This window comes from Podarcis tiliguerta (assembly GCF_965153285.1).
Source record: "Podarcis tiliguerta genome assembly, chromosome: 2".
Classification (NCBI taxonomy): Eukaryota; Metazoa; Chordata; class Lepidosauria; order Squamata; family Lacertidae; genus Podarcis; species Podarcis tiliguerta.
In genome coordinates this window covers 62,465,815-62,492,815 of record NC_139535.1, presented here as the reverse complement: position 1 = coordinate 62,492,815, position 27,001 = coordinate 62,465,815, and the positions used below count along the sequence as shown (strand labels likewise).

Sequence of the window (27,001 nt, the reverse complement as noted above, 5' to 3'; positions counted from 1 at the left end):
CGTGGCTGAAGGCGAGAGCCTCGGTAAGTGACATGCCTTCCCGGCCAATCGGATCCAGGCGTGAATCCAAGGGCGGGAAGTTAGTACCCGCCGGAATCAATGGGGTAGGGAAGCACCCGAGCGTCGGAGGCGGAGCTCGGGCTGGGAAGAGAGGCGGCGGAGTGGGTGGGCGGCTGGCGGCGCCGACTCTCTCTCTTTCTCTCTCTCACTCACTCTCCTGAGGGGCACGTGACAGGAGCCGCTGGGGCTACTACAACCGAGTGCTTCGGCGGGTGGGGTGCGCCGAGAGGTGAGCGTTCCAGTCTGTCCCCCCCCCTCAAAAAATGAAACCATCCCTCGAATCCGACAGGGTGGAATAGAAAAAGCCTTTTGGTGGGCAGCCCCTCACTCGCCCGCGGAGAGAATGCCGGGACTATGGCGGGGGGCACGTTGACCCCAGGGCGGGCGGTGAGGGGTGGGTTGTACCATTACATGTAGGGGGGGGAGTAGGCCGTGGGGCTTACAAGAGGGGAGATGAGAGTGACGGGGGAGGGGGCCAGTAAGGCCTAAAGTGTCTGGCCAGGTTGTGGGGTGGGTATTGGTGCGGGGGGTCCGCAAGTTCTGGGCTGTTGAGTCTTTTTGGGGGGGGCAAGGTCCTGCCAGGAGCAGCCAGGCCTGGCTTGCTGGGATTTTCTATCTTTTTTTTGGGGGGGGGGTGCAGAGGAAGGAGAGTTGTCGCAGACGCACCGCGAGTGGGGAAGTCGGGCCTTCCCCGTTAGGTCATGCTGTGGCAGCGCCGTGAGACCTGCTCGCGAGTAGCACATGCGCGGTATGACTAATCACTTGGTAGGTCTGCGCGGTCATGCTTTGGAGTTTTTTTGGGGGGGGCGCCTCCTCCGACTGGGCTGGGGACACGGGGCGTCGAAGGAGCCCACAGTTTCTCACGTCGCGTATTCTTGAATTTCAGAAAAGGAAGAAGGGAGAAATGTGGCGGTTGTGGGAGAGGCCTCACCGCAGGAACCCTCCCTGCCCCCTGTTGGGTTTAAAGAGTATGCGTGACTTTGTGACTTATTTTGTGGCGCTTTTTCACATGAGGAAAGAACATGGGGCATAGGAGTGGATTTGGCACAGGCCAGTGTAATAAAATGGAGTATAAGTCATGTATGGTGACGTTTGAATGGATTGATGACTTGGGGACGGTTTTGCACATTTTGTTGCTGCATATTTTCTAGTGGGCATTCTCAAAACTAGAATTTAAGCTATTTTAGTGCTGAACTACTTATGCAGAGTACCAGGGCTCCCAGGACACATATTCTGGAAATAATTGTGTGGGCAGGGAAATGTGCAACATAAAATAATTGAAGTTAAAATTAAGTCTTAAGACCGGCTTGTACTTAATATAGATTACTGGCAACAGTTGCGTGAATGTGGGGTTGTTGTTTTTTTTACTGGAATTGGGTAGTCAAAGAAGATAAGGGCAAAAGTCCTGTCTGGTGTGAAGAAGGAAGTGATAATTTTGCAATGTGCCATGTGAAAGCAGAAAGAGGACAAAGGTGAACTGCAAAGGGAGGGTAAGGAATGCTCTAAACTATAGAGGCCTTGAACTTCAAATGGATAACATGCACATGAAAGTTATCAGGTTGCTTTAGTGTAGTAACTTATTGCAGTTCATACAATACTAAGGGGGGAAGTATTGGGGTATTATATTGGCAGAAGTAGCAACAATTACTTATGTTGCAGTTATGTTGAACTGAAAATGACAGAAATTTCCTATATATGTTAAGAGAGTTTTAGGTGTTGCCTTAAACACGATTCACTGCCTTTATTTGGTATGGAGTTAAGTTAACTGGTGGGTGTGGTGTCCTAAAATAACTAAAAGCTGATTTGTATGTAAAGGGACATACAGTGCGTGAGTCTGACTCCATTGCCTTCCTACATTGCTGCCCCACTGTTCACACTCAAACTAATTTTCCCTTCTTGCCCTCCCTCTTAGGAGACATCAAGGGGCAGCTGCTATTGGCACTCTTCTAATCTCCTGTGATGTAGTTCTAAGGGCTGCTGCTCTCCTTCAAGACTGGTGCTGCAGGCTCCAAAGCTGGAAGGAAGAACAGTAGCTTGGAATTTGCATTTTGGAGGCCCTCTGTGGCACCTCAAGCATGAAGCCCCATCTTAAAATAGATTACCTGTATCTCTCCCCCCTTTTTAAAAAGAAACTCAGATATATAAGCTCGGTGCCAAATGGCTTCCTAAACCAGGTTTACGGTCGCCAAAATGCAATGTGTAGTTGCCATTTTTGTGCCAGACAGAAATCATTTTTCAATATGACTTTTTGGTTCCTGAAATTCATTCTGAATGTGAAGATAAAATACAATGGATAGAATTGTACAAGATGCATTGCTAGTGTGTAAAAAGAGTCCTGATCCAACGATCCCCAGGTATGCACCTCCAGATCGTGGAGAACCTGAGGCAACTTAGTCACAAGTGGCCAATAGTCAGGTGCAAAATGTACCTGGCGAATGGTGAATTTCAAATGCTGGCCACAAATACAGCTGAACTGTACCTCCCTTAACAACTGTTTATTGTTATTTATGGAGGCTCGGGTCACAGTTAGTGAACCATGGATTTAAAATATTGATGACTTGCTAGTTCAGTGGAGTGCAAACTTGAATGAAATCTCTCCCTGCTAGTCAGCCTAGTTTGATCTAAGAAATACACTTAATGTGGAACCTAATATCCTCTGTAACCCTGGGTAAGGGGTTAGGGATTATTAGTACAGTGGTACCTAAGTACTTAATTCATTCCGGAGGTCCATTCTTGACCTGAAGCACCACTTTAGCTAATGGGGCCTCCTGCTGCCCCTGCACCGCCAGAGCACTATTTCTGTTCTCATTCTGAAGCAAAGTTCTTAACCTGAGGTACTATTTCTGGGTTAGCGGAGTATGTAACCTGAAGCGTATGTAACCCGAGGTACCACTGTACTGGGTAAAATCTGGCCTGTAAAACAATTTTACGACTGACTACTGCTGCACCAAATTTAAATAAAGGTGAGAGTTACATGAGAGAATTTATATGGGTTTAATAATAATGATGTCAGAAGTGTTCTCATTTTTTTCACTAGGACTAGGGCAGACGAGGCAATAGCCCCTTGATATTTTATTTATTAAATTTGTATACCACTCTCCATCCATAGATCTCGGGGAGGTTCACAGCATAAAATAGTTGAGTAGCAACCATGCATTTTGACCATTGTATGTTGGAAAACCTGGTTCAGAAATAAAGACTAAAAAACTCCACCCCCCCCCCCATGAAATACTGTATTAAACTGTATATTGGGGGGGGGGGGAGAATGTGATTTTGTATGTTGGCTTGCATTTAGAATAGAAAAATTTAGATTCGAAGAAGATAAATTTGTCCAGCTGTTTTCTTCTACCTCCTGGTTTCATATTATGCCAAAGTACTTTATGCTGCTCTATTTTATCACACTGTTCTCAGCACAGAACCTCCCAGTGTGTTACTAACTTCACATTCTATTTCTGTGAGCGGTAATACACACATTCAGATACCAACAACTCTTCAGTAGCTGTGAACTGTTTTAGCTAAACCTGTAAAGGCACTACATGGTAGCTCATAACTTGTTACAAATCTCATTTGTAATGTATTTGCAAACATGCAGCTTTTCTCAAAAGAACAGATAAAACAATCTGCAAACACATTCCCATGTACTGTTGATAACCTTTAACAATTAGTGCTTGGTGTGCACAACATAATAGTATTTGCTTTAATTACTTCAAGACAAGTTACAGAAGATATATAGAAAAGGGGCAACTTGGATGTTAAATATTCATGTGTGTATTTTAAAAACTTCCAGTGTTTGCCAAGTTATAAAGAGATTAAAAAAAGTCAAGAATTCTTCTTGGAAACTCGATCCTCTAAAAGGTCTCATAAGAATTGGTTTATTCCCCCCCCCCCTCGCAACAGCCAGCCATGTGCCTATGGCATACTTAGAATCAGAACATGAAGACTACCCCTTTCCTATTTATCCTCAGCGTTGGATATTCAGAGGCATATTGATTCTGAAGAGAAAGGTTCTATCACTCAAATTAAAACTGTCAGTTACCTCTAGTTCTGTAGGAGCTACACATACCCCGATCCACTTTGTAGTTAGTACCCTAAATTAAATGCTAAAAGCAAATTAACCTGCTTGCTGTGTAGGCCTTGGTTCTTTTTGCTTATAAGGCTATTTTTCTAATGGCAGAAGGACAGAAGTGTTGGTTACCACTTGAGCAGACTAATTTGCTTTTCTTCTGCAGGCGACAAATGCTCATCACAGTAGAAACAATCTGTTTACAAAGCAGAATTTGCTGGAAAGCCAAATTAATCAGCTGGACTGTCGTAGATAGGAAAACAAACACTTGGTAGTAATATCCACAAATCAGAATATGAAGGGAGTGTAGCAGAATACATTTAAAAGACGGAAATATCCAGGTTTTCCTGTATTCAGTTTCAGCTGAGGTGTTGACTCTAGCTAAGCATCACTGCCCTGTAGATGTACTTGAGCTAAGTACTTGCATTCTGGAAGCAAAAGTGCATCTCAGCTATCCATTTTTGGATGTCCCCCCCCCCCCCCATATAAGACATAGTCTGAATGAAGAGGCAACAAAAGTTATATCACCTCTACAATTTGGCTTGCTCTGTGCTAGAATGTTGGGGTCACGTCCAGGTTTTGACTGCAAGACCTAAGAAAGACTCAGACTTCCATGTACTAAGGTCTTGGATTTTGTGTATTACAGCTTTCTCTGTAACAGAATTCTCACTAATGTGGGAGTAGGCTAAACATTTTGGGATAAGACTGTGTCCCAAGCATCTTTGTATTTATTATAGAAACAAAAATGTTGTCATTCCAGTGAACCGGTCTGCAAGCTTCCTTTGCGCTTGATTTTGGACCCCTTAGGAAGTACTGGAATCCCACCCCCCTTTTCAGCTGAGACCTGTGGGTCTAGGGTGGTATACAAATTTAATTTAATAATAGGCTCTGGAAACAGTTTAGAACACTAGAAATCTTAACAAATGTATGATATAAGATACATGAGAGTGCATGGCAGTCTCTTCTGTTCCCTGGCACTTGGTGATTGATCAACATCCAGGCTGTTCCCTCCAGAATGTGGAGTTGGAAAGAGCTGTTTGTTGCTGGACATGGACTGGCTAATGGGAAAGATTCCAACCCCCGTGTCTTACCCATCACTTCCAAATTGGGGCTGAGTGCAAAAATGTTTCATTTTAAAATCTTCTAATATATGGTGGTCTAATAAATGTGCACCAAATACAGTCATACCTCGGGTTACAGCCACTTCAGGTTGTGTCTTTTCAGGTTGCGGACCGCCAAAACCTGGAAGTACCGGAACAGGTTACTTCCGGGTTTCAGCGGTCACGCATGCACAGAAGCGCTAAATTGCGCTTTGTGCAGAAGTGCTGAATTGCAACCTGCGCAGACGTGGATTGCGAACGTGCATCCCACACGGATCACGTTCGCAACCCGAGCGTCCACTGTATTAGCTTCCTTGTTTTTTCAGAAATAACCATGTAGGGGTGAACTTCAAAGCTCTGGTTTTGGGGGGGGAGAGGTGTACTAATGTCCCATTCTCTCCTATGTATGATATTTGTCATGCTTTTAAATGGCCCTCTTTTCTGGAATCCTAGAGATATGACTGAAGAATTAGTTTATATCCCATCTTTCCTCCAAGGAGCTCAAAGTAGTGCTCATGGTTCTTCCCCCAACTTATTTTATGCTCACACAACCCCATGAGGTAGAAGTTGGACTGAAAGGCTGTGCCTGTTCGAGGTCACCCACTGAATTTCATGGCTGAGGGGGGATTTCAATACTCATCTCCCAGAATGAATCCAGCGCTCTTTGCACCACACTGGCAATGTGCAATCCTTTTTATATTCCAAAAAGCCCTTCTAGGTGATGCATGCAGATGTATGCTGTAAACATTTGTCTTGCTTAGTGGTTTTATTTAGTAAAAGGCTACTTTTCATAGTTCTTGTAATGCAGAGGTAGTGAATTAGTTGGCCTGATTTGGCTCACCAAGCCATTTTCAAAAGACATCAGCCTATGCCGAAATAGACTGGTGGTGGTATGTTCAGTGGTAGCTTCAGCTATGGTGGTGTAGAACAATCTGCCACTATGATGAACAATCGGGAACCCTCTGGGAACAGTAAGAGGCACTCTGATCTATTCCAGTGTTTCACTAGTACTCTGGTATACTCCTTCCTTTTTTCTGAGCACTCCAAACTGCTCTCAATGGTAGCAGGCTGTTCTGCGCCACCACAGGGAAGCTGGAGGAAGAAAGACTCACCACTGCTCTGCTATCTGTGCTTTTCACCGTAACTGCTGTTGGTACTCTCAGTAGAGCAAGGGAGCATGATGGAAACAAGTGCTGGGGCAATTCCTTTCAGCTATTGATGTTGCTAGTGCGGCAATGTGTATTGTATATATGGGAGTGTGTAGGTGGGTGTCTGCTTACAGTGTGGCCCTGTGTACCTGGCTTGCGGTGGTCCACTGAGGTTGGCCATCATTGAATAGTGCCTTTGGACAAAAAAAGAAACTAGTCACCCCTGAAGGTTGGAAAGAAATGTTTATGTAGCAGTAGGCAGAGATTTTCATTGGCCCAGAGGTAAGACCATCTGACCAGTGTCTCCCTCTGTCTCTGCTCCCAGAATATCAATGACAATATGACAATAATAGCATGAAAACAAAACATGAAAAGGAGACAAGACGGAACTTTGTATAAAATGCAGGTTTGCTCATAAGACTGGAACAGCCACCAAAAGCTTTTTTTTTTTTTTTAAGTCTTTCAGTTATGAAACTTAGAGAAATTGATATGCTTGTTTCTAGTATGGCGTTCCTGCTGCTAGTTCTGACTCATTCATACTGCATTAGCTTTTGCAAGCCTCTCTACAAGTTTTACTTGTTTGATTGTGATAAATCTCTTCATTATTTGAAGTGAGGGGATGGGGAGGAGCTCCTGTAGTAGTATTAAAAGGAACCAGGAAGTTGCCTCTCCATGGAACCAGCACTGATACTTTACCTTTTTCCTCCTCCTGTGGTTGTCTATGTCAATATTACACACCAGAAGTAACCATTTCATACTGGAAGCGTGTGTTTTCAGCATGGGAGCCGTGGTGAGAAGCTTGAGCTAGTGAAGAAGCCAGTCAGGAGTTAGAACATGGCAAGGCGGAGTTCCTGAGTAATCTTCAAAGCCAAATAAGGAAGGGGTTGGTTGCTATGGGGACTGCTTCCTGTTTCCTCTTGGGTGGGGGTTCTGTGTGCTGTCCCATGGCAACAGCCCCTTACTTGGGCGGGGTGTGTGTGTGTTGTTTAGATACGGTAGCCTCTCCTTCCTGATATTTGTGGTCCACCCTTGGGACACCTGATGTCTCAGAGTATGTGCAGAGTGCCTTTTCATTTTCATGCCCTAAATTGCTGCCAGTTGGGGCTGTTTAATAATCCTGTTTTAGTTTTATTTTACTGGGTACCACCTTACAAAAAACATTTAGCAGGGCAATGAATGACTAATTTTTTAAAAAAGTCTTTTCAAAGCTCTACTGTTCAATTTTTAAGCCTTAAAAAAATGATAGGCAGAACGGCTAAATTACAAAACAACACAGGATTTCACCAGGTATCCCACAGGGGAGTAATCGCTTAAGAGAACTGGGGACTCATAAAGGTTGAAAACCACAGGTCTACACCATTAAATAGCATTTTTGTGCATGTATTGGCTGGGACCTAGTGATGAACAGAGAACCATTTTGGTAGCATATGCCTAATAGTGTGCATATATGTTGATTTATGTTGATTAGCCCTTTCCTTTGCTGGTAGGCGTAGTGATATTTCATGCTCATTTTTTACCTTTATGCATAGACCATGAAGCAGAAGTGGTTGCTGTGTGCAGCATTGCTGTTAGCTGGAGCATCTGCTATCCTGGCACATGAAACTCACGATCACGATCATGACGACGACGACGTAATAGATATTGAAGATGACCTTGATGATGGCGTTGAAGAGGTAGAAGAGTTGAAGCATGAAGCGAGCACTCCACCCCCACTCCCTAAGGTTTGTTTGAATACTTAATTCAAGTGTAGATCTCCAGATGGAAATTATTAGCAAGTTCCTTCATTCTGATGATTGGACCAGGTCTGCAGCTTTCTAGCTATAATTCTAATTTTAACCGGCCCATTATCTGAGTATGGTGCACTCTCTTCCAAGTTGTTGCTTTCCTTTGGCTGCTAGAACTTGCTTCTTGAAAAGATGTGGAAAATTCCTGCATCCCAACTTAAGTTGCTTCACTGTCCAGAGAGGCTTCTCCTGTTGTTTAAAGCTTTGTGCTGTTTGCAGGGGTGTAGTGTAAGGAAAGCCCATGTGGTGCTATCCATATGTTTTGGACTGCATCTCCCAACAGCCCCAGCCAAAATAGCCAAAGGTAAGGAATGATGGTTGATAGAAGTGGAATACAAAAAGGGAGGTGAGAGGAGGTCGGTGAAATAAGTGAATGAAAGACAAGATATTGAAACTGTTTGAGCGTTTTAAACTGTTTTTGTTTGGCTTTGTTAGTTTAATGTGTTAGTGTTATGTAGTGTCTTTGTATTGTATTGTTATTTTTTTGTTCTTTTTGTTTTGTTTTGTAGTGTTTAAATTGTTCAAAAAGTAATAAATATTATTTTTAAAAAAGGTAAGGAATGATGGGAGTTGTAGTCTGCTATTATCTGGCGGGATGCTTGGGGAACTTATTCTTCTGAGTTCTAGTTTGAACTGATCCATTCAATGTCTTCTGGATGACTGTGTGGATCAGAAGATAGTTTTACTTGTGTGATGTAGTTGTTGGGCCTAGAAACAAACCAGACTGCATGGAAAAATGCATATATGCTTAGAAATGCTTATTTAGTGAGAACACATTCAAAAACATCTGTTTAAATCTGGTTCTGTGCAGATTAATGTGGAAATTGGACAGAGCAGGCTTTGTCGACATGTGAATGTGATACAGATGATATCAGTGGGAAAGTAGCATCATGTACATTGGAATTAGCTATGCTTGGAAACAGTAATACAACTATATTAACAGTTTATGTTGCCATCATAGAACTATACCAAAACATTATAGCAATGCAACATAGCTTTGTGCTGTACAGTGGTACCTCCAGTTGCGGACATGATCCGTTCTGGGGTGCCATTCGCACCCCGAATAGTCCGTAACTAGAGCGGCTCCAGAGCAGATTTGGGGATGGTGCAAGGGGAGAGGGACATCCCCTTGTGGTAGTTCTAATATTTCATTCACTACTAGCCTATGAATTGCTAGTGTAGTTCAAATTTCTAAACCATTATTTGTAGTGTTTTTTCCAGTGAAGAGCTGTTCAATACGAAGTGGAATAGTTTGGGATATTAACATACAAACTATGGGCAGTATCCAATATGTTCCATTAGCACAAGGACTTTTGCCCATGCCACAGAACTTCTCCTGCCTCTCCTTTTCCCCAACCCCAAATCTGTTCAGGAGGTTACCCCAGCTCTTCAGAGCCAATTTGGAGAGGGAGGGGAAGTTTTATTGCACTAACGGAAATACTTGTGCTGTCAAAACAAGTGCATTGTGTACCCAAAAGCATATTTGTCAATTCTACTTGATCACAAATGATATGAATTGGTTTATAATATTGTTCAAGATATCACTTATCAAGGTATATCGGACATCTTTCTCAATCAGGTTACCTATAAGGCCCCAGTCCCAACAGGAGACGTTTATTTTGCCGAGAACTTCGATAAAGGAACTTTAGAAGGGTAAGTTTAAGCCCAAGAGGTGTTAGTAGATTTACAGAGAGATCTTTCTGTTGTGTGCATTAAAAGCATTTATATCCCTTTTGCCTCAGTGGGGCTCACATAACAAAAAAGCAATTCTAAACAAAGTCAAAGCAAAATGGACACACGTACTTGGCAGCAACCAATACTCACAGTGCACTACCATGCAAATACATGGTAAAAGATTAAGAAGCGGGTCTTCAGATGCATGTGGGGATTAAAAGCAGGTCCTGGGTCTGAAAAGGTTGAAGATGTGTGTCTTAGGGCCTGGCATTTCAAAGCCTAGGTGTTGAAACGGAAGGCCCTGCCTTACATCTCTGCCGAAGTATATCTTAGTTATAGTGCACCAGTCACAGAGCCAGCAGTTTGTTAGCAGTGAGCCATTCAGTTGCAAGTTCTTAGACTTAAATATTTCAAATGATGGACATGTGGTAATATGCATATTTATTGAATTTGTTGCAAGACATACTAATTCACTAAATTATGCAATTACAGAAGATAAAAAGGTGTTTAAACACATTTAAGCTATGCAACGCTCTCATATCTGGTGCCTCAGTTTGCTTGTCTTCCTTTACCCTTCTTTCCCCCCTTCTCCTTTTTTGCTATGTTTTTTAGATTATAAACCTGAGGGCAGGGACTGGCTTGCTTGTTAATGATTGCCAGCCACTCTGGGAACTTTTTTGGCTGAAGAGGGGGGGGGGAATGCTTTAAATAAAAAACAAAAAAACAACAACTGTTTTTAAATTTTAGGTGGGTTCTATCTAAAGCTAAGAAGGATGATATAGATGATGAAATAGCCAAATATGATGGTGAGTATAATGCTTTGCTTGGTATTCACTGTATGCAATGACTGGGGTTAGTAGTGAAGCACAACTACTTTAACTGGCCCAGCCTCCTCCCAGTACTGGATGGTATTTTTGTTTAGAACTGTTTTATTTGTTTTTATAACAATTGTTTATATTGTTATCATATGCCATGGGACCTTATGGTGAAAGGTGGGTAATAGATCTTAATCTCAGGGTTGTGGGTTCGAGTCCCACGTTGGGAGAAAAATTCCTGCAGTGCAGGGGGTTCGACTAGATGATCATTGTGGTCCCTTCCATCTCTACAATTCTAAGATTCAAATGTAACTAGGTCTCAATTAAACCTTTGTCTTGCTGTGGCACTAGTGGCCTAGTTCTCACAGAGATGATAAACCTACATCTGGAATGTGATTGCATGCATCCCGATAAAAAAATATAATAAAAATATTTTCCACATAGAAACCATCTAGCCTTATTCCTAAAAAAAATTTTCTGTGGAAGAAATAGGTTTTTTGTATGGAAGAACACTCAGTCAAATGAGCCCCCACTTGCAAAACTGTACAGATCTGAAACAGATTGACTGCATCAGTGAGATCTGGGCCAGAGTCCTGGGAGAGCATTTAAACATTTCTGTGAACTATTCAGCAGCACTCATGTGAAAAACACACGGCATAAAGCTGGCATTTATAACACTTGGCACATACCTGATTCTAACAATTTCATTTTCATGTGTATAGAATCTTGTTTATTGTTAGGTTGCAGTTAGGCAGTGTTGTGGATGAGTGGCTCTCCTGAGCAAAGTTCCTTGTGTGTTGTGGAAGGTTGTATTTTCTCATAAACTAGAGCTGTAGTTTATTGCAGTCAGTGGTAGCTGAATTGTGCGCATGGGTTCTAAAAATAGTAGATATTTTGTGCAATGAAATTTTGGCTCCTTATGTAAATATGGTGAGTAGAAATGACATGGGGTGTGTGTGTGTGGTTTCTTATGAATGGAGTATTAAAACAGCAATGGGCTTCCTGATGTGTTGTCCTGTTTCTTAATAGGCAAATGGGAAGTGCAGGAAATGAAGGATACTAAACTACCAGGGGATAAAGGACTTGTGCTGGTTTCTCGAGCTAAGCATCATGCAATCTCTGCCAAACTCACCAAACCCTTTGTCTTCGACACCAAACCCCTCATTGTACAGTAAGTGATCCTTTTTATTTTCTATCTAGCAGTGAATGGGTGTGTACACTGAGCAGTTAAGTTCAGTGGAAATGCACGCACTCACTGTATTGTATATAGGCCTATAAGGACTGAGCTCTGTGGAAGCAGGTTCTGCCAGTTCACAGCAAAATCCGATGATTCTGTACAATGGATAGAAACTGCCATGGGCTTTTTTTCACAACCAAAGTCAAAATGTCTTGCTTTCCTCACAATCTGGACTATAAGCTTGCTTCACTTGTAATGTTCAAACCATGGTTTGGCAGTTAGGGACTTGCTTCGGATTTCCACTCTAGATCTGTCTTTCATTTGGTGCTTTGGGCAAACCAGTATGTGCTGTGATACATGAATTGGTAAAATTGTGATTTGTTGCAAGCCAGAATTGAAAAACACGGCTTAAAAGTGGGGTTCCATTTCTGAATTGAGTCGCACCAAAGAAAGAATTGAAGCATATGAGGTGAGACGAGGAAAATGCCGTCTCAGTTGTGAAAGGAGGATGTGGTTGTTGTTTGAAATGAGTCATTGTCTTCAGGAAAAAATGAGGTGGGTTTTCTTTTGAAAATGAGAGTATTATTTTATATTCCAAACTTAGGTATGAAGTCAACTTCCAGAATGGAATTGAGTGTGGTGGTGCTTATGTAAAGCTGCTTTCGAAAACCCGTGAGCTGAACCTGGTAAGTGATGTGCGGACTGTTTTCCAGTTTCATTCATACAGCTGTTGCATTCTGAGTTTTAGCTCCTAATGTGTGTTGGGCTGTATCCACAATTATGTTTACTGTGCACTTACTGCATTTCCAGTGCTGGGTTATGATTTTTATCCAAAATACATATCCTGTACTTTGTTATAAAATACTACTATTTGATGCATTGTCTCTCCAACCAGCTTCAGACTGTTTGGAATCCTTAAGTCACTCCTAATTTGTCTGTAGTTAAGGTGTGCACACCTTTCTTTGCATAGAGTAAGTGCATCTCCACCTTCCCACCCTCAGTGTCTCCTGGTGTGTACACAAACAGAGAACCTGACAGTAATGAAGCCACGCTGATGTGAACATCTGGGGGGAGCTAAGAAGTGCATGGGCAGGGGAGGGAGAATGTCACTGCACTCTAAGGCAGTAATGTGAGCACATCTTTGGACTTCACTTCCAAACTGAGTATGTTCAAGGACTAGTTGTGGCTGTAAGAGTAGTCTGCTGGCCTACATATCTACAGTTAGAGCAGTTTGTGGGTCTGTCATTATTCTCATGATTTCTGTGGTCTACCAAGTATGTGTTTGCTGAAAAATTATTAATTCCTTGCCTTTTGGATTACTCTAGATGGCACATTTCATACATCTCATATGCTAATACCATGATAAATGCCCTAGAATCGGTAGCATGAATTTCGCTTTTTGACTAAGCATCCATGACTTATAAGTTGGTCGGTGCAGTGTTAACAGCAGTTTTTGAAACTTCAGGTTCCTGAATTGCATTATTAATACTCCTAACAAGGAAGGCCTTATTTTTTGACTTTTACAATTTTGGTTGATGTAAGTCTGCTTATACAGAGGTTATTGATTTCTAGATTTGTAGAATCAAAGTGTTCATAAGATGTAGCTTAGGAGCTTGTCCTGAAAGTTAACTTATGCTGTGTGTTTGAAGCTTGGGCCATATTTATATTTTTAAGGATCAATTCCATGACAAGACTCCCTATACCATTATGTTTGGCCCCGACAAATGTGGAGAAGACTATAAATTGCACTTCATCTTCCGGCACAAGAGCCCCAAAACGGGCATGTATGAGGAGAAGCATGCAAAGCGTCCTGATGCTGATTTGAAGAATTACTTTACTGATAAGAAGACTCATCTTTATACACTGGGTAAAGTAACCACATAATGGATTTCTATGTGAAAGTCTAGTGCAGACGGCTTTTATGGAATGTGGGAGAGGCTGTTTGCAACAATGGAATGTATTGTAAAGCAGGAAGTGAAGAGTTTTATTTCCTGTGTAAGAAACCTTTAATGATAGAACAACTTCCTGCAGGAGAAGAGTAGACTATAAAGCAGGGAAATGGACCTTCTTGAACCTATATTTTTATAGGTTCTTTTCAAAAGTATTCAAGTTAACTTTATTTTCCTTGGTCATCCTAGTTCTGAACCCAGACAACAGCTTTGAAATCCTGGTTGATCAAACCGTTGTAAACAGTGGGAATCTTCTTTCTGATATGACCCCTGCCGTGAATCCGCCACGAGAGATAGAGGACCCAAATGACCAGAAGCCAGAGGATTGGGATGAGAGAGCTAAGATTCCAGACCCTGATGCTGTTAAACCAGATGATTGGTGAGTAGCTGTTGAAATATAAGGAACCTTGGGAGAGGCTGGCTATGACAGCTTTTTCTGAGAGTGGCGTGAAAAGAAGCATAAAGGGAAGTAACTGGAGTGTAGTTTTTCTAGCGTATTCTCTGGTTTTCTAGGTAATCCTTAATTACATTCCCATATATCTGCGTGAGCACTGGGCAGAGACTTGATTGTAGTTGAACCTCAGGAAGGTTAGAAATGGGCTGAGGGGAGTTGGTCTGACTATTGTTCTGCAGAGTCAGTCACAAATCAGCTGAAGTCTGTGTCTTTTCTGCAGTCTGTGCTGTTTGAAAGGCCTTGAGCTAGCTGCTGCTGATCCTCCTGCTTTTCTGGCTCAGGGGATGCCAGCATGTAGTCCAGCTTAGCACCTGAGAGGGGGATGATTGGAAGCAGTTGCTAGAGACTGGAAGAACCAGGTTTATGGCACCACATTTTACCTCTCATGTCACCATCTGTAACACTGCTATGCTTTCACTTGCTGATGACATAACTTGGAAGGGAGTTTTCAGCACTTTTGCAAGGCCAATTCTTCTGTGTTGCTTCCCAATCCTTAGCAAAGTGAGAGTGATAGTAACAAAAACATAGCAGTAAGTCCAGCTGTCAGCCTGTTAACTTGTTCATGAGCTTGTTTGGCCTGGCTTGGTCCCAGTGGATCAGTCACCTTTTTTTTTTTTTTTTGAAGAGGTGAAAACTTTAGTCACAGGTTTTTTGGAACCTCCTTGATTTTTGCATACTTTTCTGAGGAGGGAAAGGTGGCAGGTGGCAGCTAATAGGTTTTTCTTTCTCCTGATGAACAAAAGAGGAAGGAGGGTGACTGTGAATTGTACTTGATCCTGAATGTGGGTGTTGGATGCAAGTTGGAAAGACACACCAAAACTCATGGCTCTGAACAGTCAATTAATTAATTAAAACATGTCCTGGTTGCATTTTGCTTTGCATTTTATGTTATCTAAGTTTCTTGGGACGCTAGAGGCGCTGTTGTCTAAACCACTGAGCCTAGGGCTTGCCGATCAGAAGGTCGGCGGTTTGAATCCCTGCGACAGGGTGAGCTCCCATTGTTCAGTCCCTGCTCCTGCCAACCTAGCAGTTTGAAAGCATGTCAAACTGCAAGTAGATAAATAGGTACCGCTCTGGCAGGCAGGTAAATGGCATTTCTGTGCACTGCTTTGGTTTCGCCAGAAGCGGCTTAGTCATGCTGGCCACATGATCGGGGGGGGGGGGGGGAGTCTGCGGACAAACGCCGGCTCCGTCGGCCAGTAAAGCGAGATGAGCACCGCAACCCCAGAGTCGTTTGTGATTGGACTTAACGGTCAGGGGTCCTTTACCTTTTTAAAGAGCTCCTTAGCCTCAGGCCAGGAGAGCCAGTATGATCTCTTTTCCCTGTCAGTAGATGGCGGTGGCTGGTTCTTCAGGCACACCCTCTCCTGGCTTGCTAGCTACAGACAACTGGAGACCTGAGGAACAAGTTGAGAGTGGGGACAAAATGGAGGACAACTGGTGTTCTCTAGTAGCAAGGCCTTATTTTGTTAACCATACTTCTCATGCTCTGTCAGAGTGCTCCAAATAGCTTATGATACCCCCCCCCCAAAATAATGATAAAGTAACATCACAATTCTTACAATTGTAAAAGATATAACTTGGAAATGAAAGACTAAACAGAAGGCAAACCAAAGCTTGCCTAAATAAGTCTTTATGCCCCTTATATTGTTACCAGCTGTCTCTCCAGCTGACCACGAGATGGGCAGGATCAAAGTTACCCTTCTTTTAAATTGTTGGGGACAGTAAGGTGATTCACTCATTGAGTTGCACCCAGAAATGACCTAGAGGGTCCCAACATCTACAGGCCTGGAGCAACATGCTCCCTGAAAGTGTTAATGGTTTCTTCCATCTTTTAGGGATGAGGATGCTCCTGCTAAGATTCCAGATGAGGATGCTGTGAAGCCAGAAGGTTGGCTAGATGATGAACCAGAATATGTTGCTGATCCTGATGCAGAGAAACCAGAAGATTGGTAAGTTAACACTGATTCCACTTTGCAATGTCTTCAAACTAAAATAGTAACTCTGCTGGTGATCCTTAAAATAGGGGGGGGGGGTTGTGAGCATTTCAGTAACCACAACTAATATTTCCAGATGTGTGGTACTTAAACTTCTGTTCTGTTTTGTGTTTAATATGTCTACTTGGCATCTAGTTGTATGTGTGGAACATAGCCTGATATACTTCAATGTATTCTGTGTGTTCAGGCTCATTTTTTTCACTGATTGAAAAACACAATTCTGTTACTGGTCTAAGACAGACACTTGGCTTGTTTGCCACTTTCAAAAGCAGGTGAGAGCTATTGCCTTAATGTGCTGCTATGGGCTTTCTGGAAAGCTGCTGCTTAGTCCAGCGTTCCCCAAACTGCTGCCCAGCAGCTCTTCTGAACTACAGGGGAAGGCTGGATTGCATGAACCCTTGGTCTGTACCCATTCTTTGACTGAAATGAAATGGGGTAATGGTCATAGTGAACTTGATCATTGAAATATGGCACTTGAAAGACCATACCTACTGGCCCAGATAGTCAGCAAACGAGCAGGTTGATGTTTGTCATTTTGTATGAATGACATACATGGGAGTTGCTGTGGCACGCTCATATTATATATGATCACTCCTGGAGGACATGATGTGTAGTTAGTTGAAGCCCATCTAGTCATGGTTACAGTTGGAACTCTTTTAGATGAGCAGCACAAAGAAAACAGAATGAGGAGTTCAGGAGTATGGATCTGAATTAATATTTGATTATAGTTGACTTGTGACTTCTTGCCCTGACTGGCCGAAGCCAGAAGTTCTTGGATTTGTTTCTTAAAAGACTTTCTTTCAAATGCACAAGTTGATGCAATCAAGGTCTATTGTTCAATCAAAGCTGGAGGTTGCATAACAGCTTTAAGACTTTGCCTGATGAAGAGATTGCTCTAAGCAGCTGTTGATAAGATTAATCAAGAAAGAAAGATAACTGTGAATGGATTTACAGATAGTGTGATCAGCATTGTGTTCCTCACACAAAGAAAGGTGCAAGCAAGTTGTGAAATTTCATGTATTCCCAAATTTTATATTAGCTAGGGTGAGAGAAAACTCAGATATAAGAGGAATTTAGTAGTTGAGGAAAACCTATAAGCTTTGTAACATTACTTGTATCTCACCAGTTTAGAGGCATTGTTAGTGGATGTTTTGCTAGACCGGATGGGTGGAATATATATATGTTTAGAGGTGGCAGTGGTGTTGGAATTGGGCAATTGGTTACCTGATGCAGCCAGTGAGGCAGAGTGAGACACATGACTTGCCTGTTTTTGAGCGGTAACTTGGGGGTAGGAGTTTACATGTCCTTACTGGTGGATGTTATACGAGAGGTAGTGAGTGTTGGCTGAATACAGCCTTCTGCCTGAATTTACTGGCTGCATGTAAAGGCAAAAATTACTCTAGGTTGCTCATTTGATACATTGGTGGTGGGAGATGCTAACCTGCAGGTAGATCTAGTCAGAGTAACTCTGAAAGTGTTGTAGTCCCAGTCAAGCTCTTGCTGTAACTTATTTCTGCAGTAGCTCCCAGATCTGGGAAATTAATGGCCTGTTCTGGATTGAGTCTGACTCCTTCTTGAAAGAGTAGGTTCATAGCCTGGGAATGCTACTTGAGTCGTCTCTCTAATTGGAGGCCCAAGTAGCTTTAGTGGCAAGGAGTAGATTGTTGGCTACAGTCATTCGTGGTTTGGGATAGCCTCGCCACAGTCTTGCATGCTCTGGCAGCCACCTATCTCAACTACTCTAATGTGCTGTTTCTAGGGCTATCCTTGATGAACGCTTTCTGGAAATTGCAGCTAGTGCAGAATGCATTGGTGAAATCTGATGGAGCACCTCTTTGCATACCAGCCTGCCTGGGCATTGAGTTCAGCGTAGGAGGCTTTACTTTCCATTCCCTCAATGGTTGAGCCTTCTTGAGGGTTGTTCCCTGCCTTTAGGACTCATTCCCTGGAGGCACAGTTGGCTGTCTAGTTGACGTGTTCCCATTGTCATGGGAAAATATTTCTGTTCACCCAAGCTTTACAGTGGATTTGATTAGCTTGCTCTGGATCAGAGGTGTCTGTTGCTGTTCCAGTTTAATGTGCTTATGTTGTGCTTTTTAATGAAGATAGGTTTTCACTTCTGTGTTTTCATTTTATTAAACAGTGTAGATTGGCAAAAGGTGGTCTTTAAATAGTGGAAATAAGCTAAATTACGCATTTTCTGAATTGTTGACACAAGTTGATTGTAAAATGAATTTGCTTACATTTTGAATTTATTTGATTATGCTAAGGTAAGGAATTCTAGCATAATTGGTGTAATCATTTTGATTTTCAACACTGATAATTATTTCTAGATCAAAATTTCTACCATAGGTCAGAGACCTTTTAAATTTCTTGTTTAAAAGTAAATGGAGTCCTAAAACAGTGTTACCTTTTTCAGGGATGAAGATATGGATGGAGAGTGGGAGGCACCTCAGATTGCAAATCCCAAATGTGAATCTGCCCCTGGTTGTGGTGCTTGGCAACGTCCCACAATTGACAATCCCAACTATAAAGGCAAATGGAAAGCACCCATGATCGATAACCCTAACTACCAGGTAAATTATCTAGTATTACAAATTACATATCATACTCATATTTCAGGGTACATTCTTTGTATTCTGCTACCTTTTTCAGCTATTTAAGACTAAACTATGATCTGGTTAACACATAACACAGAGTCATGGTTTGTTTAGCCAGAGTTAATTTCTGAATCTAGCACATCAACAAACCACAGTGTGCAGTGGTTTATCGGCTAATAAAATATAGCATTTTAAAACTATGGTTTGGTGTTTTGTCCAAACCAAAGAGCCTCACTTACCCATGGATTGTTGGCTATGCCACACAAAAAATTTGCCAAGATACAGGGGCATAGGGCAAAGAGCAATTGAAAATCATTTTGGCTAAACAAGCTTGGGGTATCATTATGTGCAAATACAGCCGTTACATGTCGTAGTCTTAAGAGCAGGATAGAATTAAAATACATCCAACAATGTTTTACTGGTGTGTGCCTGAATTTTCCAGGAAAGGAAGCTAAGTGGTTAAAAAACAACAAAACACACATACATACACAGAGTCCTCATTTGAATTTAGACCTGTATCTATCTCCATATAAGAGAGTTTCTATCTACAGGATCTAGGCAGTGGTCTTTCACAACTCTGCTCCCTGGAGATGTGAAAAGCTGAACCTGGGATTTTCTCCAGACACAGCATGCGCTCTGCCATTGCTCTGTGGACAGACAGAAGTGGGGAAAATAGCAAAACAAGAAACAAAGGGAAATAACAGTACATTGTATATATAGATGTTCAACAAGATTGTGAATATAAGCCAAGAATAAAATGAAGTATTCTAATCTGTTCAGGAATCTCTGAAGGGTCATTAAAATGAATTCTTGTGTTATAATTGTTCTGTTTCTTCATCAGGGCATCTGGAAGCCAAGAAAGATTCCAAACCCAGATTTCTTTGAAGACTTGGAACCTTTCAAGATGACCCCCTTTGCTGCTCTTGGGCTTGAGTTATGGTCTATGACCTCTGACATATTATTTGATAATTTCATCATCTGTACAGATCGGGCAGTGGCAGATGACTGGGGTAATGATGGATGGGGTCTGAAGAAGGCAGCTGATGGCGCTGCTGAGGTGAGAAATAAAAGCTTTGTTTCTGACAACAGCCAGGATAACAGACTAGAATCCAAATGTTATTATTTAATTAAATTGGTATACTGCTCTATACCCACAGGTTTCAGGATAAAATTGGAATATAAAACCACAAAATACATAATCAAAATAAAAACAAGGACAACCCAATAACCCCTCCAACACATTTTAAAAGGGCATAGGATGTCAACCAACCAAAGGCTTGGTTAAAGAGGAACGTTTTTGCCTGGCTTCTAAAGGTGTATAATGAAGGTGCCAGGTGAACCTCCCTAGGGAGAGCATTCCAGAGACGCGGAGCCCGTTCTCGTGTTGCCACCCTCCAGACCTCTTGTGGAGAAGGCACATGAAGAAGGGCCTCAGAATATGATCTCAGGGTCTGAGTATGGAAAGAGGTGGTCATTGATGTATTGTGGTCGTGAGCCGCTTTAAGGCTTTATAGGTCAAAACAAGCACGTTGAATTGGGCCCAGAAGCTAATGGGTAGCCAGTGCAGTTGGACCAGGATCGGTGTAATATGCTCACACCGTCTTACTTCGGTGAGCAACCTGGCTGCTGAATTCTGCACTAGTAGAAGTTTCCAAACTGTTTTCAGAGGCAGCCCTACGTATAATGCATTGCAGTTATCTAACACTGAGATTACCAGAGCATAGACAACAGTAGTTGGGCTATCCCTGTCCAGTTTAGCTGGACCCCCAAAGCCAAAGCTGATGGAAGGCAGTCTGCCCTAACCCTAACCACTGAGGCCACTTGAGCCTCAAGTTACATCAAAGGACCCAGGAGTACCTCCAAACTATAAACCTGCTCCTTCAGAGGAAGTGTAACCCCATCAAGAACAGGTTATCTCCCACCCATCCGGTCTAGGGAACAACCTACTAACACTGCCTCAGTATTACCTAGATTGAGTTTCAGTTTGTTGGCTCTCATCTGGGCCATTATCAAGGCAAGACACCGGTCCAGTACTTCCACTGCCTCACCTGTAGATATAAAGGAGAAATAGAGCTGAGTGTCATCAACATACTGCTGACAATGTACTCCGAACCTCTTTCTGTTCTTTGGTCATTAACAGATTTGTATGTCTTTTTTGAGTTAATAAACACACAGATCCCACTTTACAAATGTTCCCTATGCAAAAATTCATATCGAAACATGAGGAATTAGTACCCAAACCTTGCTATGCACACTGCAGATTCAGACATTTGAATGGAGAGCATTTTTTACCTATTTGTTTACCTGTGGCTGAAGAATGGGGAGGTGTGATTGGACAGATCACATAGCTTCTTTTATGGGTTTTCCTGGGCTTTTTGGCTTGGAGGGGAGACAAAATTCCATGGTTGGGTGATTGTTAGATCTCTTGGGCAGCTATATTGCCTCATAATCACTGCTAAGTACAGAGAACTTCATAGATTTTGATTTGTCTTCCAGCCCGGTGTTGTGGGTCAGATGATGGCAGCTGCTGAAGAGCGTCCCTGGCTTTGGGTAGTCTACATCCTTACTGTGGCTTTGCCTGTGTTTCTTGTTGTCCTCTTCTGCTGCTCTGGAAAGGTGTGTGCTTTGGAAACAACTGGTTTCAAAAGTATGTTGAGTAGGATTGGAATTGGAAGTGAATAGTCTCTGAGAAACTTACTTTTGGAATTCCTACAACTGTTTCAGAAACAGCCAAGTGCTGCAGAGTACAAAAAAACTGATGCTCCTCAGCCAGATGTAAATGAGGAAGAGAAAGTGGAGGAAAAAAACAAGGGAGAAGCAGAAGCAGAAGAAATACATGAAGAAAAGCCAGGTAAGCAAAGTTGATGATATTCACTAGTCCCAAAATCACTAAAGCTTTATCCTTATAAAGTTACAGATTTTAAAATTTGAAGCTTAATGTTGAATTGGAGAGTAGGCAGCAAAAAACACAACTATCCTGTAAATAATAGTAATAAAACCTTTTTACACACTTCAGAAGAAAAGCAGAGAGGTGATGGTGATGCAGGAAGTGCTAGTCAAGAGGAGGAGGAAGAAGAGGAGGAGGAGGAGGAAGACGAAGATGAAGAAGATAGCAAACGTATTACAGAGGTAAGGGGTTTTTTTAATTGCAAAGTTGCACTAGAGCAAGCCTGGAAGTGGTAACCTGTTTATAAGAGCAGCCAGCAATGCAGTGCTTCCTAAATATGAATTGCAACCTCAGTGCCATCAGTTGATGGGATCATTTCACTTCATAACCTGTGGAATCAGTTTTGTGAATTCTGAAAAGCCAGTGTAACCTTCAAATAAATTTTGAAAAACTTGTGCGAACGGGATAAACACAGTTCTGTTGATATGAGTATTGTAGTTTAAATAAGTGGATCCTAGTCCAGGGTTGAAGAATTCATGGCCCTCTAGATGTTGTTGGACTCAACACCCATCAGCCGCTGGCGGAGGAAGAGGAGTGGGGGGGGGGAGCGCACTGCCCCTGGCAGCGCGATACCATTGGGGTGCCATTGCGGCTGCCCTCCCGCCTGCGCTGGGTGCCACGCCCCTGCAGGCAGCGTGACCCGCCCCCAGGATGCGCATCATACCCCTTGCGTGCGCCAGCCCCGCCCCCACTTGCTCTCTGCCCCCTGGTGCTGGAGCATGAAGCTCCGCCACTGCCATCAGCCCCAATGGTCATAGGAGCTGTAGTCCATCAATATCTAGAGGGCCACAGATTCTGCATCCTTTATCTAGTGCAACTTTCTCACTAGTACAGGAAATCCAGCACTACAGCATCAAAAAGAAAGAAAGATGGAGAACCACTAATTTAAGGTGATCAGACAACTTTCTTCTATGGCTGCTTTCTGTTGGATAATCCACTATCATAGACATTATGCCAACCAATCACAGCTGCTCACTATTTTTTTTCGGGGGAAGGCATTGCAGTTCAATTGAAGAACATAAGCTTTAAATGTTTTTCTTTTTCTTCTTGGTTCTAATGTATTTATGTGAAAGTGTTGTCTGTATGTCTGTTGGAATGTCCTGGGCAAGATAAAAGGAACTGACAAATTCAATAAATAATAATAGATGACCATCTAACCTGTTTTAAAAAACCTCAAACCAAGAATCTAGTACCTTTTGAGATGGGCTTTTCCACTGTTGAACAGTTCATATCTTCCGGAAGTTCTTCCTAATGTTTTGTTCAAATCCCAGTGAATAACTTCAAAGATACTTTCTCGTTGCTTTCTAAAGCTAAGAGGAAATTGAACACAGGAAGTGACTTCATATTTATGTAAGAGTTGTGTTCTTTTACCTTTACAGGAGGAAGAAACTGTGAATAGATCCCCCAGAAACAGAAAACCAAGAAGAGATTGAAATATCCTAAAAACTTGATCTGATTAATTTTCCCCAACATGGTTTTGGGAGAGGACCTTGGATACCTTTTGCTGAAACTCAAATAATAAAAAAAACCAACCTCAGACTTCACCATCCACAGGTTCCTGTCAAATGCTCTCCAGTGTAAATGAGTGTTAGCAGTAAAATATTCGCAATTGTGTTTTTAAATAGAGTATTCCTGTAGAAAAAGAATGCATTTAACACAACCCAGCTAAGAATTTCTGGAATGTTACAATAACTAACATTTTTTTGTTTTGAAAAATTTTGTTTTTGAATAGAATGATAGAATTGCCAGTCTCAAAACCTTGGCTCAACTTAATGTATTAATCTATCAATGGAAATGAACAGCAAACCTTAGAAAATTGCTTGGTATACAATTTTTATATGTTTATTTTTCATATTTTTCTTTTTTCTTTTACCAAAATGAACATACTTATACATCACAGTTCCCTTAGTTTGATCATGTCAGAGTATGCTGGTCAGTTATGTTAAAACTTGTACTTCAGTCAGATAGGAGAGAGCTCAAATCCATTTCAAGAAACTATTATCAAGTGCTTAAATAACTTTCCTTCTTATTGGAGGAAGGGCATAATGAGGCCATGAAATACATATATTGGTCATGGGTACTGCCCAGTGAAAACAGTATTCATAATCAACTTGAATTTGAGAGTAAGTTCTGGTTTAGGTTACTAAGACTGAGACTGGATTTAGCCCTTGGAATTCTTTTCAGTATAGAATTTATTTTCATGGTGTTTGGTATTTTTATTTTGTTTTTTGTTCTTTTTTAAACAATTCCCCCCCCCTCCGATGGTTTTAAAACTAATTCCTCCTGTTCTAGCTTCTGCTGCTGCTATGCAGTTTGTTCAGAATGCAGCTTAGCTGCTATAGAATGCATATGCTCAGTTCATTAAATCTGTTTGTGATGTGTGTTTTTAATCTCAAAGGTAGAACTACTTTCTGGGGTCCAAACACTGTGGATAGTACAGTGTTGCTAACATTCTCATTATTGCCATTGTATGTACATTCATGCGCAGAGATGAAGCAAAGGCAAGCCAATCTAAAGATTTGCACCAAAAGCAGATGTCAGTATTTTGCGGCTAAGGAAGGAGCATGTGAAAGCTTCCTGGGTATATGTACCATTTTGAGACTCAATCTGCTCTTCATGTATCAAACTATATTGTTAATGTAGGGGGTTCCAATTCCAGCTGAATAAATTTTTTAAAAATGTGTTGCATTTTGTATCTAGCAATTGTAATCCCTTTTTTGTGGAATACACACTCTGCCTCTAAAGATAAAATGTAATTCTGTGCTGTTGTATTGGAAGACTAGGGGGTTGGGAAGAAAGTAAATAAGCTTGTGGGCAAAACTACTGTATGTGCACTGAACAGAAACACTCCAGATTTTTATGTGTGGATAAGAGGTTCTCAAAGTCACAGAGGTTTTGCTTCTTTAAGGTATGATTTTTCACATTCAAATTTCCATATATGCTTTTCAGGTATGATTCCTGGCACCTGGTTGGTTTGTTTTTCCACAATAGTGTTGCTGTTCTCATTGGAGGCTACAAAGTTCACAGGCGTAATTAACTCCTTCTAGTTGTTTAGGCAGCTGATAAAAAGAAATTGCTTCCGTAGCTGCCTCTTCTGTCTTTCCCCCCTCACATGGTAGACTTGCAGTGCCCCATTCAACACCTCAGTTTGTGCTAATTGTAACATACTTTATTTAATGCTGTGTATCATGTGAACAATCCTAAGTTATTCTTTATTTCTGGTGTGTTCCTCTTTCTCCAGACTGTGAGGGAAGTTTTCTGATGAAAGTCATAAGGCAATCCTTAATTTGAAGCTAAAAGTAATATATTTTTGGCATTTGTAGGACCTCTTCAGAATATGCCTGTATGCATCTTTTGGCTTTTTTTATATCAGTGAAATTTGCAAAGCGCTACATCATTTTTATCAATTGTTTTAAATGTACTACTTAAAGACTTTGAGCCTGGTGTGTAATTGTGAACCCATATTAAGAAATATTCCACACGAGAGGGTTGCCCCATCAACAATTTCAGATTAAAGCATGAATTTGCATATTATGGAGTAAGTTGAAGTTTCCAAATAATTTGAGGTTCTTACTCTATCTGACTTGAAGATGATTATTTTTGTTTGTTTGAAGACAACATTCAGCTGTAGGAAATCTTTTATTGCCAACACAGATGAATTTATAGTGGGGAAGAAGCTGAGTCCTAAAACTGCATTGGTACCTTGATAAGACTTTTAAAGGAAAAGGTTCCCTTTCAAAGAGGATGACTTCAAGGTTAATGGGATGTTAGACTACCTATTTTGCTTTTATTTTATGTAAAAGATAAAACTGCATTCAAGCAATTTCAGATCTATCTGTATTAGTGTGTTGAGTAAAAGATGATTTTAAGCAAGGTAATGCTATAGAATGAAAAAGTGGTTTTTCATAGGATATTTACACTGCAAACTTGCTTAAATTTTAAAATGCTGATGTTAAAATCCACTGAGATGTGGATGTTACAGATGCCTGGAGTCTTGTGCAATTAGCCATGAATGGGGAAAGGTATCTTGGATCTTCAGTGCTTGGTTCCACTTAATCTGTGGCAGTAAATATGGTGCTAGACTAATTTCTTGGCACCTTGCTGCCTTCTCTTCACTATAGTTTTCTAAATGCCAGTATTGCCTCCATACAAGTTTCAGATGCAAACCCCTTAAGTGTTGGTAAACAAGACTGTGACTTTCTTTAAAAAGTCCTGACTGTTATTAAAAAATCTAAAGATGCGGTATGCATATAAATATATTGGTTAAGTTATAAACAAATGTAAGCTTGCTCTGATTAATAAAGAAACTTAAATCACCATTTTTCTAGTGTCTAGTTTGGTATATTTTAATCTTTTAAAGTTCAGCTGATCTAAGGGCAGAGGATTCAGCAAATGCTAAAGAAAAATGTAGGCTTCTTGGGGCAAAGATTTCCAGAGACAAAATAAGTACTGGAATACATTACTGTCATACAAAAGGCACAACAGTAAAATGTTCTCCATTCTCTTATGTGCTACTGAAATACCTTGAGTCCAAGCTTAACTGTCTTAAAATCGCTGAGCAAGATTTCATGAATAACACCCTCTTGTTTGGATTAAGAAAGCTGAACTGTTAAGTTACAAAAATGGAATAGTTCAAGGAAGTTTAACCTTGCTTTTAACACTGGTCATCAAAATGCAGTGGCTTGGCTTGTTCATATAGGTTTTTAAAGATTGATTTGTTTTAGCATTAGCAGTTGTGGACATGGCAGGATTTTAATCTCCCATAACCTTTGTAGAACTGGCTACAGATAGAATTGCCTGAAAACTAACTAAACTCTAATCCCTATTTGCAAGGTTTCATTGCTTGGTCACTTCAAAGCAATCACACCACACCTTCAAATACATTTGGGATGTTAAATGTGACGTGTCTCCCCCCCCCCCCCAAGGTAACTGACTAGTCTGGGAGTAAGTTGTCTTATTTTGTTCAATTATTATCTTACAGGTTTAATTAAAGCTCAACACTTCTAGGTCATTATTTTGTGTAGTGTTCCAGAATTGGTGGCTTCCAATTCTTAACTGAAAATCTGACCAGATATTTAAAACATTCATGTATTTTCACTCCAAAAAGTTTTCTTCTCTAGTCTAGTACCTTGTTCAAGTGAACTGCATGAGACTAGTTCAATCTTAAACATTCCTTGGTTTTAGCGCGGTGGGGGTGCGGCGTGAGGTGGGGTAGTGTTGCCTAAATGATAAA

General features: G+C 41.4%; 1 protein-coding gene across 4 annotated transcripts; it reads left to right on the top strand.

Moving 5' to 3' along the window:
• Nucleotides 1-26,087, top strand: CANX (calnexin). Of its 4 annotated transcripts, none has more exons than XM_083428542.1 (15): nt 1-23; nt 7,901-8,092; nt 9,735-9,808; nt 10,577-10,635; nt 11,674-11,815; nt 12,426-12,507; nt 13,496-13,688; nt 13,960-14,149; nt 16,063-16,176; nt 18,641-18,797; nt 19,663-19,878; nt 21,318-21,437; nt 21,546-21,672; nt 21,838-21,950; nt 23,148-26,087. In XM_083428542.1, exons 2-15 carry the CDS (start codon nt 7,904-7,906, stop codon nt 23,199-23,201), a joined length of 1,830 nt encoding a protein of 609 aa, XP_083284668.1. In that variant the 5' UTR covers nt 1-23; nt 7,901-7,903; the 3' UTR covers nt 23,202-26,087. The 4 variants fall into 4 exon arrangements, with proteins under 4 accessions (XP_083284668.1, XP_083284666.1, XP_083284665.1 ...); XM_083428540.1 differs by lacking the exon at nt 1-23 and adding an exon at nt 56-289; XM_083428539.1 differs by lacking the exon at nt 1-23 and adding an exon at nt 805-825.
• Nucleotides 26,088-27,001: the final 914 nt, after the last annotated feature.

What these genes read in the sequence shown, in the direction of transcription:
- CANX (XM_083428539.1), top strand. An exon ending in CTCCACCCCCACTCCCTAAG is followed by an intron (nt 8,093 to 9,734) that starts GTTTGTTTGAAT and finishes TTTCTCAATCAG; the next exon opens with GTTACCTATAAGGCCCCAGT. An exon ending in GCTGTTAAACCAGATGATTG is followed by an intron (nt 14,150 to 16,062) that starts GTGAGTAGCTGT and finishes TCCATCTTTTAG; the next exon opens with GGATGAGGATGCTCCTGCTA.